We start from the raw sequence: 21446 nt of genomic DNA on the forward strand, positions 1-21446 counted from the left end.
GTGGATCTTAAGTGTATTTACCTAGCAGCTCGGGAAAACGGGCTATTACACATGATGAATGCAAAGGTTAGTTTTTTGCTTGAATTTATCTATTGATACTTTATGTTATGTAAAATATGTTGTCTTAGAGGTAAAGTAATCAAGCAGTTGCTTCTTTCTATTATAACTAATTGAATCAGTGACATAGGTTCTTATAATTATATAGGTGTTCTAAACTTTGAATTATGGGATTGTTCGAGAATCAATTTACAGAATTTTACTACCGCTATCATGTAGATTTAAATTCATATTGCCTCCATCATAATGATATTTACTTAATATTCTTGTCTTTTCTTAGTCTTCACCACTTATATCTTGTAACTATTTGGAGTGGGAAGAAGACGCAGATGAGTTCATAAGTAAGAATTTACCGTCTGATCAAGTAGGATATTTTTTTGTCTCTCTCCAATCTTTTCAGATTCAGTAATGAGGGATTGCATTTACTTTCAGGAAGAAATATCTGGGTGGAGACAGGATTTATTGACAGCCAGAAAAAGTGCTATGAATCTACAAGTGTCATTTTTATGTCAAAGGTCAGTAAAGATGCTTTCTTCTTTACTTTGTGAAATAAGATTGTATTCTTCTTTCTCATCGATTCAGGATCAAAGACTAAAAATCGTATCTTATCTCTTAATTCTTGCAGGGGCCTCCGATGGCGACTAATAATCATAGTTCTTTGTCATCTCTAACTCACAAAAGGGTGAAAAGAAGTAGGGATAATTGATAGTGCTTCCTTCTCAGTAGAAGTTTCCAATTCCTAGTGATTCAAATGCTTCTAATGGTATACCGAAAAAGTAAGTTATTGATTACCATCGTTGTTTCGCAGTCTTAATCTTTAGTTGTATCCACTGCTCTATTCCGTGCTTAATTATTTGACCATGTAATTGTAGAGTTTTACCATGGAATCCTTTATATGATACTTCTATTGTGACCGTATAATGCTTATTATAGATTCTCATATGGATTGGGTCTGCAAGTCTTTGTTATGATGTAATTGTAGAGTGTTGCAATTATTTTTTGTTGATGAAGTTAGTGTTACTGCTATGAGTCATGCTTCTTATATTAGTCATTTGACTGCATAAAATAGTAACTCTAACATGGTCATGTACAAATAGCCACTCAAAAATATAAAGGGTCCTTATGCATGGGTGTACAATAAGCTTCAATAAGCTTATTGTGGGCATGGTATTATTCCAACTAGTGTTGTTGTTGTCTGCTTGCTGCTGTACAACAACAACAATATTTTTTTTATTTAAAAAAATATGTCAAGTGCTTAGGTCGTTAGGAAAAAACTGGAGCACTTGATTCACAAGTGCTCTGGTTTTCTCTTATCAACCGGAGCACTTGAAGAATTTTGAACATATAAAACTCTCAAGTGCTCCGATTTTTTAGACAACCGGAGCACTTGTTTTGAACATATAAAATTCTCAAGTGCTCCGGTTTTTGAGACAACCGGAGCACTTGTAAATCTAAGTGCTCCGATTTCAACCGGAGCACTTGATAAATACTGATAAATACTCAAGTGCTCGTATGGGGTCTGCTACGGGTCAAATACGGAGCACTTGTATGGTTTTTAACCGGAGCACTTGATGTTTTTTCTACTAGTGTTATAATTTGTTAAAACTTGATATTAACATGGCCCAATAAAAGATGACCCAAAATAAATGTAACACATTACACACATGTTTAATTTTGATTGTCTTCTTCATCAATACCCTTTTCAAGGATTTTAGGAAAATTTAAAATCTTTCAGGCCAATTTAATTCACTTCTTTACGAATTCACAACCATTACCAAACTTTAATTTACCATGTCTAACGAAAGAACTCACCGTGAAAATGAAATTCGTGAGGCGCTTGTTAAAAAGAGTGAAGCCATGCAATATGAGACAACTCGTCAACTATGCAACACCATTAGAGTGAACATTGGCAAATACAAATCCCAAGTGTTCTGGTATGTGAATAAGTGCACTGATCCTAATATGCCTTTAGTGGATAGAGTTGCCGCCATTGGTCCCGGCCAAAAACGCCAAATCCTTTTAGAACAGTGATATCCGTTCTTGGATCATATCATTTTACAAGATAATAAACCCATAACGCTTCCATTTACTTCAAGGCCTGCCCATCAGTGGCATTGGCCTTTATCCAGCAAACCTTTTTAAAGGTTGGATTTCAGGAGTGGACGCAAGAGCATGGTTTCCGCGCATGCAACCTTTTCATGACAAATGGACCAAGAACAAGATACTGCATTTCTTGAGACTAGCTTCTTATGAAACTATTCTCTTTAGTGGAGCTATGTCTATTGCGTTGTTGGCTTGTTGGGACCCTACCATAAACTGCTTCTTGTTCCAATAGGGACCTTTGACTGTAACATTGGTTGATATTGCCTTCATGACCGGGACTTCTCCAATGGGTAAATATGGGATTGACCTCCCTATCTTCCACCATGTTAAGGAGTATAACCAGATATACAATCAGTGTCTATTAACTTTTCACCAAATCGCTAGTCCTTCTGCTAATGCTAACAAGTGTGGCTTTTAATGATTTGTTGATCTCTTCATCAATAAGGCTCCTAGTGAAGCAGTAACTTTCTAAGAGGAGGTACTGTTCCTCACTTTTTCGTTTTCCAAATTAATGATGTTCATGGCCGGAGGAGTTGTAACATTATGGCTATCTCTAGTTGTTAATATCTCCTGTACTTCTGAGGAAGTAGCTTTAGCTCCTGTTCTATTGGGACAACTTTATAGACGCCTCTTTCTATTAATCCTCTTTCGTTCCTCTCTAAACTTGAAGATTGTAGCTGTTATGGTGAAGTAAGCTTCAACTCATATCTCTAGAAGAGGTTTGGCATCCAAATTTACTCTTCGTATTTCTTGGTTTTTACATCCAATTTTGGCATCTGGAACATCTTCCCATAAGCAGACTCTGTTGAAAAGGACCCCTGGCACCTTTATGCAATGCCTGCTTGGCTACAATCCCTTGACATTCACTCTAGCTCCTTAGGGAGTGGGAACTTTTGGAGTAGTGTCCTAAGGTCTAGGGATTTGATAGCTGCTGAACCTGAGTAATTTGGCTTTGAAGCCTATAATCCACAACTGGTAGCTAGACAATTTGGAGTGGTCTAAATGTTAGGTATGCCTTATTTCCAGACCCGTAATGATCCTTGGATGTCAATGGGTCGTTTTGAGGAAAGCAAAACCCTTCGAAGTAAAACTCTCACCCTTACTCTCATGTCCATCACTCCTTGGAAATGGATTACTAAAGCTGTTTGAGGCTTCCAAACATGTTGGGATCATTTGTTCCCACATGATTCAAAATGTTCTAACACTTTGGCGCAATTTGAGCGAGGGTCAACTCTTAGGCTGTAAGTAATTTCTTTCCTTAGTTATTTGTAACATTCAAGAGGAATGAATATTACTAAATCTTCCTTATGCCTTTTGTTGCTTTTTGGATAAAGCTGGCAGGAAGAAGCTAAAAGTCCCTGATGGAATAAAGGTGGACTCTAGATATGGCAAGATATATTGGACCATCATGGACCAAAGGGTTCCCTTTCATGTTTCTTCAGAAGATGAGGACGATGTTGCCTATGATGAAGGGATTTCCTATGGGAATGTCCAGACTGTGAAGGACATTCAAACCATGGGACCAATGGAGAAAATTGACGCTTTTAAGAGGGCTACAAGGAAAAGAGATTATAATTGTCTCTCTGCCTTCGAGGACACTCAATCACAGGAATTAGTGGAACAATCTGAATCTGTTCAGAAAGCTACCAAAAAGAGAGATCATAGTTGCCTTTCTAAACTGGCTTGCTATTCAGAAGAAGTTACACACTACCAGCAGACTTGCCAAAATTGGTGTAAGTAATGATGCTACTTGCCTAATTTGTGGTGGTGCTGATGAAACACATTCACATTTATTTTTTGAATGTCACCTTGGGAACACTTGCTTGAACTACATTAAAAGCTGGTTACAGATAAGGGCTACCACCTCTGACATGCTGCAGTTGTATAGGTGGATTAATAGAAGTAAAGCTTCAAAGTTTAAGAAGGCTGTATGGGCTGCTGCTGTATCTGCTACTGTGTACATAATCTGGAGAAGTCGAAATGAGGCTTATTGGAAACAACAGGTTCCTCACATACAAAGGATCACAGATGAAATCAAGTTTTTTGTAAAAAGTAGAATACAAGTTGTGTTACCTGTGAAAATTGCTAGGAAAGATTACACTTGGTTTGCTGCACTTTGATGTAATGTTTGTATAGGCTGATCCTTCTGGTTACTTGCCAGATACTTGATTGTATGGTTTGAGGTTTCAAAAGTAATATATCTCTACACTTGCTTAGCAAAAAAAAAAAAAAAAAAATAGTTGCCTTTCTGCTCCTTAATTTTTGAGGCATTCCTATAGGAAACGTCCTAAGTTAGAAGCATCTTCTGATGTACAAGAATATGTGATCTCTTCTTATGAGGATGATATTAAGACCATATCTCAAATCTTTCCCAAAATCAAACTTTCTAGAGTCAAAGCAGGTATGGATGTCCTCTTTCATTCTCTTATTAAGAAGTTTCATTCTTTGGAATACTAACCTGTTTTATTTCCAGGTTTTTCTAGTTTGAAAGAGTCTATTAACTCTAGTTATCCTTCTTTTGATAAGCCATCACCTCTTAACTCTGCCAATCAACCTTCAGTAGATATTCTTACAATGGTTGACCCAGGATTGAATCCAGGAGGTGATTATGCTGATGAATCCATCATCAATCATTCCACTCCCTTAACAAGCAATGCTTGCCCACAATTAGAGTTAGTGGCTGCCCCTTCGTTGGAAGGACATGATGCCCCCCCAGTTAGAAGAAACAGAACATCTTAACGTGGAGTTTGCTGATGAAGAATTGCTTCATCAATTTAACGAATATCCCTTGGAGCCAACTCCCTTAGATGTTGAATTTACAAGCTCTCTTGTTGCTAGAACAATTGCCTGAGCATAGTAAGGTGTTGAATGCAATTTAGTAATCCCAAATTGATAAAAGATTCATCATCAACATCAATATCCACTTATGGGACTCGTTTGCCTTTCTTTCCTCGTGAATTCATTTTAGACTTCCTTTATATGAATCCATATCCTCATAAAACCAAGCTTCACTCTCTTGCTTACTTGGTTTCTCTACTTTATGATGCAGAGGGAAGCACTCAAGAAGCAAGTGTGATGAAAGAGTCTAATCGAGGGAAAAAGGCTAATTTAAATACGTCCATCGTTGTACGAAATCAATCTGCTTCTGGTAGCAGTGATTATTCTTCCAACAATGAGTTTTCTGAGCATATAAGACAAGAAGACAAGATATGGGACCTCTGCTTGACCCTTACAGACAATCCTTATGATCAGAATTCTGCGCAGACTCTCAAACAACGTTTTTTTGGTAAACAGTAAGTATTATACCAAAAACGCATGAAAACATGCTGAATTACAACCAAAACAACACCCATCAAAAAAAAGAACACCAACCAGAATACAGCCACCAGAAAAAGAAAAAAAAAAACCAACCACCAGATGGGCAAACACAGAAGCAACCTACAACAACTAATTAGGATTCAGGTGTTGCTGCTCAAACCAATCTCTATCTACATCGCCCCATCTATCATAAAACTCTCAAATAAATTTCGGAATCCCTGATTTCTCAAGGCTTTGAGTATTGGATACCTTGCGTTGATTATGTTAAGGAAATCCTTCTTCTCCAGCAATGTAATGCTGAATCAAGAGTTCAATCTCTCAAATACTCAGCTCCAAAGTTCAAGAAGAGGAAGCTTCTTTGGAAGCTCAAGCCAAGTCCTTTTAAAACAACAGTACACAAATCCAAGATTCATTGAGTTCTTTGGATCAAAAGGTAAAATCTCCTTCTGAGGAAAGGCAATCTCTACAGAATCGCATGGTTGAGATCAACAGAGAAGAGATCAATATCATTAATTAGAAGTGTTCACTCCAACGCTCCATTGATATTGAAAAGAAGAAGCTACACCAAGAGCGCACCGAACTTGCAAATTTGAGGCAAGAGATGTTCAAAGACATGGTTGTACAACAAAGATTGATCCTCCAAAAGAAAAACTCTGTAATGCTTAATCAACCATTAAAAACCTTAGTTTAGCTGTTAAATAATGTTGGAACGTCTAAGATATATGACATTATTTTTAATGTTGTAATCTCAATAATCCTTAGATGTTTGAAACAATTCTGCATGTTTTTGGTGAAACAAATGATCATGTTGTTCCCATATAGATGGATGACATTTCTTTAGAAATTTGCGATTCAAGGTTCTATATTTTTGTTGCCATATATATCTTTTAATAGGTATGCATTTTTAGACACTTTCTTATGAATGATAAAGGGACCTTGCCACTTAGGTGACCATTTCCGTTGTTGAGGAACTTTGTAAGCTTCTTCTGGCGGAAAACATTTTACAAAATTATCATTCTCCTAGAATTCTTTAGGCACTACTCTTTTGTTATAGGCCCTAATAACCTTTTCTTTTTGGATTCTCATTTTGGTCAAAGCTTCTTGCTTATCTTCAAGAGCATCCACAATTTCAACATTCATTGCTTGTGAATAGTCAACTCATGATAATCCCATTCGTTGCTCCATCCTAGATGACATTATGCTCACTTTAGCAAGGATTATTAGAGTGTGTCCATAAACTAAGTTAAAAGGAGTAACTCTTGTTGCTTTCCTTTTAGAGGTCCTGTAGGCCCATAAGGCATATAACAACAATTCATCCCCATTTTATGAGATTATTATTATCTATTAACTTTGAGATCCCTCTTACTATGATCTTATTTGTAGCCTCAGCTTGACCATTTGCCTGAGCATAGTAAGATGTTGAATGCAATTTAGTAATCCCAAATTGATTATAGATTCATTATCAACTTCATCATCCACTTTTGGGATTGGTTTGCCTTTCTTTTCCCGTAAATTCATTTTAGACTTCCTCTATATGTATCTATATCCTCATTAAACCAGGCATCACTCTCTTGCTAACATGGTTTCTCTACTTTATGATGCACAGGGAAGCACTCAAGAAGCAAGTGTGATGAAAGAGTCTGATCGAGGGAAAAAGGCTAATTTGTATACGTCCATCGTTATACGAAATCAATCTGCTTCTGCTAGCAGTGATCATTCTTCCAACGATTAGTCTTTTGAGCATATAAAATAAGAATACAAGATATGGGACCTCTGCTTGACCCTTACAGACAATCCTTATGATCAAAATTTTGCACAGACTCTCAAACAACTTATTTTTTTGGTAAACTGTAAGTATTATACCAAAAACGCATGAAAACATGCCTGATTACAACCAAAACAACACCCAAAAAATCAGAAGACCAACCAGACTACAGCCACCAGAAAAAGAAAAATAAACCAACAACCAGATAGGCAAACACAAAAGAAACCTACAACAACTAATTACAATTCAGGTCTAGCTGCTCAAACCAATCTCTATCTACATCGCCCCATCTATCATAAAACTCTCAAACAAATTTCGGAACCCCTGATTTCTCAAGGCTTTGAGTATTGGATACCTTGCCTTGATTATGTTAAGGAAATCCTTCTTCTCCAACAATTTAATGCTGAATCAAGAGTTCAATCTCTCAAATACTCAGCTCAAAAGTTCATGAAGAGGAAGCTTCTTTGGAAGCTCAAGCCAAGTCCTTTATAAACTTCAGTACTCAAATCTAAGATTCATCGAGTTCTTTGGATCAGAAGGTGAAGTCTCTTTATGAGGAAAGGCAATCTCTACAGAATCGCTTGGTTGAGATTAACAGAGAAGAGATCAATATCATCAATGAGAACTCTTCACTCCAAAGCTCCATTGATATTGAAAAAAAGAAGCTACACCAAGGGCGCACCAAACTTGCAAATTTGAGGCAAGAGATATTCAAAGACATGGTTGTACAACAAAGCTTGATCCTCCAAAAGAAAAACTCTGTAATGCTTAATCAACCATTAAAAACCTTAGTTTGGATGTTAAATAATGTTGGAACGTCTAAGATATATGACATTATTTTTAATGCTGTAATCTCAATAATGCTTAGATGTTTAAAACAATTCTGCATATTTTTGTTGAAACACATGATCATGTTGTTTCCATATTGATGGATGATATTTCTTTAGAAATTTGCGATTCAAGGCTCTATATTTATGTTGCCATATATATCTTTTAATAGGTATGCATTTTTAGACATTTTCTTATGAATGATAAAGGGACCTTGCCCCATAGGTGACCATTTCTGTAGTGGGATCTTTGTAAGCTGCTTCTAGCGGAAAGCATTTACAAACTTATCATTCTCCTGGAATTCTTAGGCACTACTCTTTTGTCATAGGCCCTAACAACCTTTTCCTTTTGGATTCTCATTTTGGTCAAAGCTTCTTCCTTATCTTCTAGAGCATCCATAATTTCTACATTCATTGCCTGTGAATAGTCAACTCATGATAATCCCATTTGTTGCTCTATCATAGATGACATTATGCTCACTTTAGCAAGGATTATTAGAGTGTGTCCATAAACTAAGTTAAAAGGAGTAACTCCTGTTGTTTACCATTTAGAGGTCCTGTAGGCCCATAAGGCATATAACAACAATTCATCCCCATTTTATGAGATTATTATTATCTATTAACTTTGAGATACCTCTTACTATGATCTTATTGGTAGCCTCAACTTGACCATTTGCCTGAGCATAGTAAGATGTTGAATGCAATTTAGTAATCCCAAATTGGTTATAGGTTCATTATCAACTTCATTATCCACTTTTGGGATTGGTTTGCCTTTCTTTTCCTGTAAATTCATTTTAGACTTCCTCTATATGTATCTATATCCTCATTAAACCAGGCATCACTCTCTTGCTAACATGGTTTCTCTACTTTATGATGCAGAGGGAAGCACTCAAGAAGCAAGTGTGATGAAAGAGTCTGATCGAGGTAAAAAGGCTAATTTGAATACGTCCATCGTTATACGAAATCAATCGGCTTCTGCTAGCAGTGATCATTCTTCCAACGATTAGTCTTTTGAGCATATAAAATAAGAATACAAGATATGGGACCTCTGCTTGACCCTTACAGACAATCCTTATAATCAAAATTTTGCACAGACTCTCAAACAACTTTTTTTTTTGGTAAACTGTAAGTATTATACCAAAAACGCATGAAAACATGCTGAATTACAACCAAAACAACACCCATAAAAATCAAGAAGACCAACCAAACTACATCCACGAGAAAAAGAAAAACAAACCAACAACCAGATAGGCAAACACAAAAGAAACCTACAACAACTAATTACAATTCAGGTTTAGCTGCTCAAACCAATCTCTATCTACATCGCCCCATCTATCATAAAACTCTCAAACAAATTTCGGAATCCCTGATTTCTCAAGGCTTTGAGTATTGGATACCTTGCCTTGATTATGTTAAGGAAATCCTTCTTCTCCAACAATTTAATGCTGAATCAAGAGTTCAATCTCTCAAATACTCAGCTCAAAAGTTCAAGAAGAGGAAGCTTCTTTGGAAGCTTAAGCCAAGTCCTTTATAAACTTCAGTACTCAAATCTAAGATTCATCGAGTTCTATGGATCAGAAGGTGAAGTCTCTTTATGAGGAAAGGCAATCTCTACAGAATCGCTTGGTTGAGATCAACAGAGAAGAGATCAATATCATCAATGAGAACTCTTCACTCCAAAGCTCCATTGATATTGAAAAAAAGAAGCTACACCAAGGGCGCACCAAACTTGCAAATTTGAGGCAGAGATATTCAAAGACATGGTTGTACAACAAAGCTTGATCCTCCAAAAGAAAAACTCTGTAATGCTTAATCAACCATTAAAAACCTTAGTTTGGATGTTAAATAATGTTGAAACGTCTAAGATATATGACATTATTTTGAATGCTGTAATCTCAATAATGCTTAGATGTTTAAAGCAATTCTGCATATTTTTGTTGAAACACATGATCATGTTGTTTCCATATTGATGGATGATATTTCTTTAGAAATTTGCGATTCAAGGCTCTATATTTATGTTGCCATATATATCTTTTAATAGGTATGCATTTTTAGACATTTTCTTATGAATGATAAAGGGACCTTGCCACATAGGTGACCATTTCCGTAGTTGAGGATCTTTGTAAGCTGCTTCTAGCGGAAAGCATTTTAGAAACTTATCATTCTCTTGGAATTCTTTAGGCACTACTCTTTTGTCATAGGCCCTAACAACCTTTTCCTTTTGGATTCTCATTTTGGTCAAAGCTTCTTCCTTATCTTCTAGAGCATCCATAATTTCTACATTCATTGCCTGTGAATAGTCAACTCATGATAATCCCATTTGTTGCTCTATCCTAGATGACATTATGCTCACTTTAGCAAGGATTATTAGAGTGTGTCCATAAACTAAGTTAAAAGGTGTAACTCCTGTTGCTTACCATTTAGAGGTCCTGTAGGCCCATAAGGCATATAACAACAATTCATCCCCATTTTATGAGATTATTATTATCTATTAACTTTGAGATCCCTCTTACTATGATCTTATTGGTAGCCTCAACTTGACCATTTGCCTGAGCATAGTAAGATGTTGAATGCAATTTAGTAATCCCAAATTGGTTATAGGTTCATTATCAACTTCATTATCCACTTTTGGGATTGGTTTGCCTTTCTTTTCCCGTAAATTCATTTTAGACTTCCTCTATATGTATCTATATCCTCATTAAACCAGGCATCACTCTCTTGCCAACATGGTTTCTCTACTTTATGATGCAGAGGGAAGCACTCAAGAAGCAAGTGTGATGAAAGAGTCTGATCGAGGGAAAAAGGCTAATTTGAATACGTCCATCGTTATACGAAATCAATCTACTTCTGCTAGTAGTGATCATTCTTCCAACGATTAGTCTTTTGAGCATATAAAATAAGAATACAAGATATGGGACCTCTGCTTGACCCTTACAGACAATCCTTATAATCAAAATTTTGCACAGACTCTTAAACAACTTTTTTTTTTGGTAAACTGTAAGTATTATACCAAAAACGCATGAAAACATGCTGAATTACAACCAAAACAACACCCATAAAAATCAAGAAGACCAACCAGACTACATCCACCAGAAAAAGAAAAACAAACCAACAACCAGATAGGCAAACACAAAAGAAACCTACAACAACTAATTACAATTTAGGTTTAGCTGCTCAAACCAATCTCTATCTACATCGCCCCATCTATCATAAAACTCTCAAACAAATTTCGAAATCCCTGATTTCTCAAGGTTTTCAGTATTAGATACCTTGCCTTGATTATGTTAAGGAAATCCTTCTTCTCCATAAATTTAATGCTGAATCAAGAGTTCAATCTCTCAAATACTCAGCTCAAAAGATCAAGAAGAGGAAGCTTCTTTGGAAGCTCAAGCCAAGTCCTTTAAAAACATCAGTACATAAATCAAAGATTCATTAAGTTCTTTGGATCAGAAGGTGAATTCTCCTTCTGAGGAAAGGCAATCTCTACAGAATCGCTTGGTTGAGATCAGCAGAGAAGAGATTAATATCATCAACGAGAAATCTTCACTCCAAAGCTCCATTGATATTGATAAGAAGAAGCTACACCAAGGGAGCACTGAACTTGCAAATTTGAGGCAAGAGATTTTCAAAGACATGGTTGAACAACAAAGCTTGATCCTCCAAAAGAAAAACTCTGTAATGCTTGGTAAACCATTAAAAACCTTAGTTTGGTTGTTAAATAATGTTGGAACGTCTAAGATATATGACATTATTTTTCATGCTGTAATCTCAATAATGTTTAGATGTTTAAAGCAATTCTGCATATTTTTGTTGAAATAGATGATCATGTTGTTTCCATATTGATGGATGATATTTCTTTAGAAATTTGCGATTCAAGGCTCTATATTTATGTTTCCATATATACGATTTAATAGGTATGCATTTCCAGACACTTTTTTATGAGTGATAAAGGGAACTTGCCACTTAGGTGACCATTTCCGTAGTTGAGGATCTTTGAAAATTGCTTCAAGCAGAAAACATTTTCAAAACTTTATCATTCTCTTGGAATTCTTTAGGCACTACTCTTTTGTTATAGGCCCTAACAACCTTTTGTTTTTGGATTCTCATTTTGATCAAAGCTTCTTCCTTATCTTCTAGAGCATCCATAACATTCATTGCTTGTGAATAGTCATCTCATGATAATCCCATTTGTTGGGCTATCCTAGATGACCTTATGTTCACTTTAGCATGGATTATTATAGTGTGTCCATAAACTAAGTTAAAAGGAGTAACTTCTGCTGCTGTCCTTGTAGAGGTTTTGTAGGCCCACAGGATATATAACAACAATTCGTCCTATTTTATGAGATTATTATCTATTAACTTTGAGATCCCTTTTACTATGATCTTATTGGTAGCCTCAGCTTGATCATTTGCCTGAGCATAGTAAGGTGTTGAATGCAATTTAGTAATCCCAAATTGATTAAAGGTTCATCATCAACTTCAGTATCCACTTATGGGACTTGTTTGCCTTTCTTTCCTCGTGAGCTCATTTTAAACTTCCTCTATATGAATCCATTTCCTCATAAAACCAAGCTTCACTCTCTTGCTAACTTGGTTTCTCTACTTTATGATGTAGAGGGAAGCACTCAAGAAGCAAGTGTGATGAAAGTGTCTGATCGAGGGAAAAAGGCTAATTTGAATATGTCCATCGGTGTACGAAATCAATCTGCTTCTGCTAGCAGTGATTATTCTTCCAACGATGAGTCTTATGAGCATATAAAACAAGAAGACAAGATATGGGACCTCTGCTTGACCCTTACAGACAATCCTTATGATAAGAATTCTGCACAGATTTTCTTACAACTTTTTTTTTGGTAAATTGTAAGTATTATAACAAAAACACATGAAAACATGCTGAATTAAAACCAAAACAACACCCATCAAAATCAAGAATACCAACCAGACTACAACCACCAGAAAAAGAAAAACAAACCAACAACCAGATAGGCAAACACAGAAGCAACCTACAACAACTAATTACAATTCAGGTTTAGATGTTCAAACCAATCTCTATCTACTTCGCCCCGTCTATCATAAAACTTCCAAAAAAAATTCGGAATCCCTGATTTCTCAAGGCTTTGAGTATTGGATACCTTGCGTTGATTATGTTAAGGAAGACCTTCTTCTCTAGCAATGTAATGCTGAATCAAGAGTTCAATGTCTCAAATACTCAGCTCAAAAGTTCAAGAAGAGGAAGCTTCTTTGGAAGCTCAAGCCAAGTCCTTTATAAACTTCAGTACACAAATCCAAGATTCATTGAGTTCTTTGGATCAGAAGGTGAAGTCTCTTTATGAGGAAAGGCAATCTCTACAGAATCGCTTGGTTGAGATCAACAGAGAAGAGATCAATATCATCAATGAGAACTCTTCACTCCAAAGCTCCATTGATATTGAAAAGAAGAAGCTACACCAAGGGCGCACCAAACTTGCAAATTGGAGGCAAGAGATATTCAAAGACATGGTTGTACAACAAAGCTTGATCCTCCAAAATAAAAACTCTGTAATGCTTAATCAACCATTAAAAACCTTAGTTTGGATGTTAAATAATGTTGGAACGTCTAAGATATATGACATTATATTTAATGCTGTAATCTCAATAATCCTTAGATGTTTAAAACAATTCTGCATGTTTTTGTCGAAACACATGATCATGTTGTTCCTAAATAGATGGATGATTTTTCTGTAGAAATTTTCGATTCAAGGCTCTATATTTATGTTTCCATATATATCTTTTAATAGGTATGCATTTCCAGACACTTTTTTATGAATGATAAAGGGACCTTGCCACTTAGGTGACCATTTCAGTAGTTGAGGATCTTTGAAAGCTGCTTCTAGCAGGAAACATTTTCCAAACTTTATCATTCTCCTGGAATTCTTTAGACACTACTGTTTTCTTATAGGCCCTAACAACCTTTTCTTTTTGGATTCTCATTTTGATCAAAGCTTCTTCCTTATCTTCTAGAGCATCCATAATTTCAACATTCATTGCTTGTGAATAGTCATCTCATGATAATCCCATTTGTTGGGCTATCCTAGATGACCTTATGTTCACTTTAGCAGGGATTATTATAGTGTGTCCAGAAACTAAGTTAAAAGGAGTAATTCCTGCTGCTTTCCTTTTAGAGGTTTTGTAGGACCATAGAGCATATAACAACAATTCGTCCTATTTTATGAGATTATTATCTATTAACTTTGAGATCCCTTTACTATGATCTTATTGGTAGCCTCAGTGTGACCATTTGCCTGAGCATAGAAAGGTGTTGCACAAGTAGAATAAATGCTATTTGCTGCGGTAATATTGCTGCGGTTTTACCCATACGCAGCAATATATCACGTAAAAATAAATATAAAATATGAAATAAAGATATTGCTGCGGTTCCTTCTTAAAACCGCAACAATATGGTATCTATGATTTTTTTTTGAAAAAAAATTGACTAGTTAACCAAATATATTGCTGCGGTTTTTGTCAAGAACCATATATTAAAAGACACGTTAGGGCTTTTTCCCCTCTCATTCTCTCAATCCTCACTAGCCGTTTCTTTCATTCTCTCAACCTTCTCTCTCTCAACCTCTCTCATCTCTCTCAACGTCTCTTTTCTCTCAACCTCTCAACTCTCTCAACGTCCACCGGCGGCACGTTCTCTCTCAATCACCGGCGGCACGTCCTCTCTCAATCACCGGCGGCACGTTCTCTCTCAATCACTGGTGACTCGTGCATAAACAAAACGAGTCCAACAGCCTAAGCACATCAGCACGTTCCCGTCAGCCTTCGAACGGAGCGACGAATGCTTCCGTCAACCTTCGAACGGAGCTGTTTTCCAGATTGTTCGTCGATCGGAATTTCAGTGCTGATATTTTTATTTCTTGATCTGAATTCCAGTAGTGATGTTCGTCGATCTGAATTCCAGATTGTCACGCGATCTCGTTTGTTTTTTTTTTCGTTTTTAGATCTTTCTTTTCTTTTTTCTTCTCCTCTACTGTAATGAAATGGTGATGTTTTTATTTCTTGATCTGAATTCCAGTGGTGATGTTCGTCGATCTGAATTCTAGATTGTCCTCGACGCGATCTTGTTTTTTTTTTTTCGTTTTTAGATCTGAATTTCTTTTCTTTTTTCTCCTCCTCTAATGTAATGAAATTATTAGTGGTGATGTTTATATTTATTTTTTTTTGATTTTCAGATTTTTGTATGTAATAAATTTTCTGTTTTTTTTGTTTAATTTTGTAATTATAATTTCATTTGAGTGAATTTTTAATATATTTTCTGCTTTTTTAGTTTCTTTTTATATTGGGTGTTTATAACATTGTTGTAGCTAATATAACATATTATAATAATGTTACTGTAACCACAAATAATTTAGGCCCTGAAAAATAAAAAAAATAAATTTTTTTTTTACCTGCCTGGTGCCTATTGCTGCGGTTTTGAGCCAGAAACCGCAGCAATATTACATGTCAATCAGATAATAAATAATAATATTGCTGCGGTTTGGTCTAAAAACCGCATCAATATTAGTAGATATTGCTGTGGTTTAAAACCGCATCAATATAATTAATACCTATTGCTGCCCCCTTAATTGCTACGCGCCGAAAACCGCAGCAATAGGCCACTTTTTAACCGCAGCAAATAGCATTTATTCTACTAGTGTTGAATGCAATTTTGTAATCCCAAATTAATTAAAGGTTCATCATAACCTTCACTATCCACTTATGGGACTGGTTTACCATTCTTTCGTCGTGAATTCATTTTAGACTTCCTCAATATGAATCCATATCCTCATAAAACCAGGCATCACTCTCTTGCTAACTTGGTCTCTCTACTTTATGATGTAGAGGGAAGCACTCAAGAAGCAAGTGTGATGAAAGAGTCTGATCGAGAGAAAAGGCTAATTTGAATACGTCCATCGTTGTACAAAATCAATCTGCTTCTGCTAGCAGTGATTATTCTTTCAACGATGAGTCTTCTGAGCATATAAAACAAGAAGACAAGATATGGGACCTATTCTTGACCCTTACAGACAATCCTTCTGATCAGAATTCTACGCAGACTCTCAAACAACTTTTTTTTTGGTAAACAGTAAGTATTATACCAAAAACGCATGAAAACATGCTGAATTACAACAAAAACAACACCCATCAAAAATAAGAACACCAACCAGACTACAGCCACCAGAAAAAGAAAAACAAACCAATAACCATATAGGCAGACACAGAAGCAACCTACAACAACTAATTACAATTCAGGTTTAGCTGCGCAAACCAATCTATATCTACATCGCCCCATCTATCATAAAACTCTCAAAAGCAATTTGGAATCCCTGATTTCTCAAGGCTTTGAGTAGTGGATACCTTGCGTTGATTATTTTGAGGAAATCCTTCTTCTCCAGTAATGTAATGCTGAAGCAACAGTTCAATCTCTCAAATTGTCAGCTCAAAAGTTCAAGAAGAGGAAGCTTCTTTTGAAGCTCAAGCCAAGTCCTTTAAAAACATCAGTACACAAATCCAAGATTCTTTGAGTTCTTTGGATCAGAAGGTGAAGTCTCTTTATGAGGAAAGGCAATCTCTATAGAATCGCTTGGTTGAGATCAACAGAGAAGAGATCAATATCATCAATGAGAAGTGGTCACTGCAAAGCTCCATTGATATTGAAAAGAAGAAGCTACACCAAGGACGCACCGAACATGCAAATTTGAGGCAAGAGATGTTCAAAGACATGGTTGTACAACAAAGCTTGATCCTCCAAAAGAAAAACTTTGTAATGCTTAGTCAACCATTAAAAACCTTAGTTTAGCTGTTAAATAATGTTGGAACGTCTAAGATATATGACATTATTTTTAATGTTGTAATCTCAATAATCCTTAGATGTTTGAAACAATTCTGCATGTTTTTGTTGAAACACATGATCATGTTGTTCCCATATAGATGGATGATGTTTCTTTAGAAATTTGCGATTCAAGGCTCTCTATATATATATACTTTCATAGGTATGCATTCCCAGACAGTTTCTTATGAATGATAAAGGGACCTTGCCACTTAGGTGACCATTTTCATAGTTGAGGATCTTTGTAAGCTGCTTATGGCTGAAAACATTTTCGAAACTTTATCATTCTCCTGGAATTCTTTAGGCACTACTCTTTTGTTATAGGCCCTAACAACCTTTTCTTTTTGGATTCTCGTTTGGTCAAAGCTTCTTCCTTATCTTCTAGAGCATCCATAATTTCAATATTCATTGCTTGTGAATAGTCATCTCATGATAATCCCATTTGTTGGGCTATCCTAGATGACCTTATGTTCACTTTAGCAGGGATTATTAGAGTGTGTCAGTAAAAACTAAGTTAAAAGGAGTAACTCCTGTCGCTTTCCATTTAGAGGTCATGTAGGCCAATAGGGCATATAACAACAATTCGTCCCATTTTATGAGATTATTATCTATTAACTTTGAGATCCCTTTTTTTTTTGCTAAGTAATTAATCATTATATTGCAACCCAAAAACAGTACATTGAGATCCCTTTTACTATGATCTTATTGGTAGCCTCAGCTTGACCATTTGCCTGAGCATAGTAAGGTGTTGAATGCAATTTAGCAATTTGAAATTGATTAAGATAATACAGTAAGTCAGGGTTCCTGAATACTGTGGTTTAATCAAAGGTTATAGTTTTCGAAATCCCAAAGCTTGTAAAGATTTTCTCTTTCAAGAAATTTGTTACAATCTGGGTGTTAATCTTATTGACAGCCTGAACCTCCACCCATTTGGTGAAGTACTCAGCCACAACTAGGATGTATGAATGCTTTTTAGAAGATGCAAGATTGATTTTTCCTATGACACCTACTGCACATCCTCTGAAAGGCCAAGATTTAAGAATGTATTTGAGTTATGAGGTTGGCGCCCTACTGATGGGTCCAAACTTCTAACATCTTTTACAACCTTGATCATATTCTATACAATCCTTTCTCATAGTGGGCCAATAGAAATCATGTTCGTGGAAAATCCATCTCATTTTTAGGCCGTTTTGATGAGCACCACATAGCCCTTGGTGAATCTCTGCCATGAGAGTTAGAGCTTCTCCAGCATCCATACATTTCAAAAGTAATCCTTCTGGATCCTTTCTGTGTATTTCACCAAATTGCATGCAAAACTTGGTTGCTGCCATATTGACTCTATTTGGCACTTTTGTCCTAGATGGGTTCTGGAGATAGTGAATATTCATCTTTCGAGTCCTTTTCCTCCCGTAATATGGAAACTCTATAGACTTCTAATATGTTTTCTGATATTTCCTTATTAGTTTCATTAAGAGGATCTAGGATCTTATCTTGGAGAATAATATCTTCATTTTGTGAAGGTACCTCTACTCTGGCAGAAGCTATTTGGGATAACTGATCTTCTACTTTGTTTTCTTCTCTAGCAAATTTGTATAAAACTAATTTTCTTAAATTGTTTAGAGAATTCTTTTGCTTCCTTTCCACACTCCTGTGATACAGGTGATATACATTTAAATTCTTCAGTAATGACCAACTAAGAATCTCTGTATATCTTTGCTCTCTTAGCTCCTAACTCTAGCAACAACTCCAACCCAATCAATAAAGCTTCATATTCTGCTCTATTGTTGGTACATCAATCCTTTAGGGTCACTGCCAACTTGGTTATAACCCCATCAGAAGATAGAATATAGACCCCAGCTCCTGCTCTTTCTCTAGTGTTAGATCCATCAAAGAACAAGAGACATGGAAGGATATCCTCATCAATGATTCCAGATTTACAGCAAGGATTGGTTGCTAAGAAGTCAGTTAGAGCTTGACCTTTTACTGCCTTTTGTGGCACGTATATTAGGTCGAATTGTAGTAAATTTAGACTCCATTTACTTAACCTTTCTTTTATAAAAGGTTGGGATATCATATATTTTATGACATGTATTGGAGATACTACTTCTATTGTGAATGTCATAAAATAATATATGAGCTTAACCAATGCATCATATAAGTAAAAACCCCATTTTTCTGCCATGGTATACCTTTTCTCCGTGTCATACAGGATCCTACTTAGAATATAACATGCTCATGTCCCTTCTCATTTTCTTGAGTGAGGAGATGATGTTATGCTTTTATATAAAGTTTCCCCCTACTTATATGCTAAAAGGGATGCTTATGGTGCTGTTAGGAGCCATTTTGCACTAACTTTCTCCATCTACATGTGGTTTGTTGTTTTGTGTCGAATTGCAGGTTTTAGAAAACTATTCCCTACTTTCTATCTGTTTTATATAACTGCTACACTGGATTGGAGAGGGTTGATGCTGAGTCACGAGGTCCCGAGGATGCTTTCTGGGACCCTTGAGGAAAAGAAGAGTTGAAGATTTGGCACTTGAAGCCAAGAAACGAGTAAAGGATGCTTGGCCCGATTAGATCGGGCGGTACAGCCTGATCGGGCGCCTAAGAGAAATAAATAACTTTTGTTGCGGGTCCGATCGGGCGTTCAAGCCCTGTTGTAATTCTTTGTTGACACCCGATCGGGCGGTTTGTCCTGACTTCATCTGGCGCCCATGGAATTTTATGTTGCGTCAATGCGGAGTTAAGAGACGGCCCGATGACATCGGGCGGGTCGGCCCGATTGTATCGGGCACCTGTGTTTTTATGCTAATTTTCGTGCTTTGAAACCCGATTGGGTCGGGTGTTGTTGGCCCGATTAGGCGACGACTCGCCACGCGCTTTTTAATGAATTCCGGGCTGGTTTTTAAGACTTTTTCCTATTGGTTTTAGAACTTGTATAAATAGCAAAATTAGAATTTCTATTATTCATCTTGGTTTTAATATTAGTTTTCATAGTTTTTTCTAGAGAGTGATTTAAGAACCCTAGTTTATTTCTTTTGCTTTCAATTCAAGATCAAACCTTTCTCTTATTCACAAGTTCAATACAATCCTTCAATTTGGCAATCTTTCTTTATTACTTTCTCTATTGTTAACTAGATTACTTTCTTAGTTATTTGCAATGTTTCAAAGTATGAGGTTTTATATTGATTTTTATATTGTTTTCATTATTATGAGGGAGTAGCTTTATTTTTAGGATTGTGGGGGATTTATCTATGCAATGAGGGATTGATAGATTAGTCTAATTACCTTGTATTACAATTGTTTCATATGGTTGAATCGTTCATGGTAGATTTATAAGTTACGCTTGATTTATATTTCTAATATCGCAATACTGAATCTACTTCGAGAGGAAAGATACCGTATTGGCTTTCAATCATTAGGCAAAGTGACCTTGACCATGTGAGAGCAGCTAGGTGATCTTAGAGGGAGCTAATGTTCGAGAGAAATTATATGTGCCCTAGATAATTTGACTTATTAGGTGGTTATTATTCATCCTTGATTTCCCAAATTGTATGCATAATGATCCATAATTCTAGTACTTCATTAATCGATTTATATCTTCGTGTTTAATTCTTTTATTTGCTTAGTTTAGCAACACAACCATCTTTATCTGATTTTGTTAGTATAATATTAGAGTTCAGATATAATAATATAACTGGATTTGATCATGACTTCACTGACCACTAGTTAGTGGACCTTGGGTTATTTTTGATTAGGTGATACGACTTTAACATGTTAGATAATGGAATCTTCACAGGCAAACAAATATAACCTTAATGATTTTCCATTTTGCCTTAGAGGGATCAATACAGAAGGACTTTCCAAATTTTGCTTGATTTGATCAAAGGCCTTTTGATGCTCCTCATTCCATTTTAACTCTGATTCATGTGTTTAATCTTAATAGAGGTGAATTTTTTTTAGTTTCCCAACTAGATTAGCCATGAATCTCCTAACATAATTGACCTATCCAAGGAATTTTTGTAGTTCCTTCTTATTAGAAGGTGGATTGGCTGCCAATACTACTTTTTGCCTTATTTTGGTCAATCTCCATTCCATTTTTATGGATGAGAAATCCTAAGAAGTTACTAGCTTTAATTCCGAATGCACATTTGAGTGGATTCATTTTTAGGTGATATTCTTTCATTCAGGTGAATGACTAACCAAATGCTCTTTATGTCTTATAATGTCATTTGATTTTAAGAGTATGTCATCCACATAGACTTCCATGATCTTACCAATCACGTCTTTAAATATTGCATCCATTGCTCGTTGGTATGTAGCGCCAATATTTTTTAATAAAAATGGCATGGCCACATATTCAAACAAGCCTAATGATCTTGGACATCTAAAGGCTGCTTTATTACAGTCCTTTTGTGCAATCCTTAACTGGTGGTATCCTGCATATCCATCCATAGAAGATATGTATTTATATCTTGATGTTGCATCTATTAGGAGATCAACTACAAGCATGAGATATTGA

The 21446-nt window shown here is 36.0% G+C and overlaps 1 protein-coding gene across 1 annotated transcript in view; it reads right to left on the reverse strand.

Moving 5' to 3' along the window:
- Positions 1-14294: 14294 nt before the first annotated feature.
- Positions 14295-21446, reverse strand: part of LOC104893838 (ras-related protein RABF2a-like) — an 11491-nt gene continuing 4339 nt past the window's right edge. Inside the window, exon 4 of the mRNA XM_019249336.3 lies at positions 14295-14351. Within this exon, the coding sequence (XP_019104881.1) occupies positions 14295-14351 (57 nt within the window). The remainder of the gene's footprint in view (positions 14352-21446) is intronic.

This window comes from Beta vulgaris, chromosome 5 (assembly GCF_026745355.1).
Source record: "Beta vulgaris subsp. vulgaris cultivar EL10 chromosome 5, EL10.2, whole genome shotgun sequence".
Classification (NCBI taxonomy): domain Eukaryota; kingdom Viridiplantae; phylum Streptophyta; class Magnoliopsida; order Caryophyllales; family Amaranthaceae; genus Beta; species Beta vulgaris.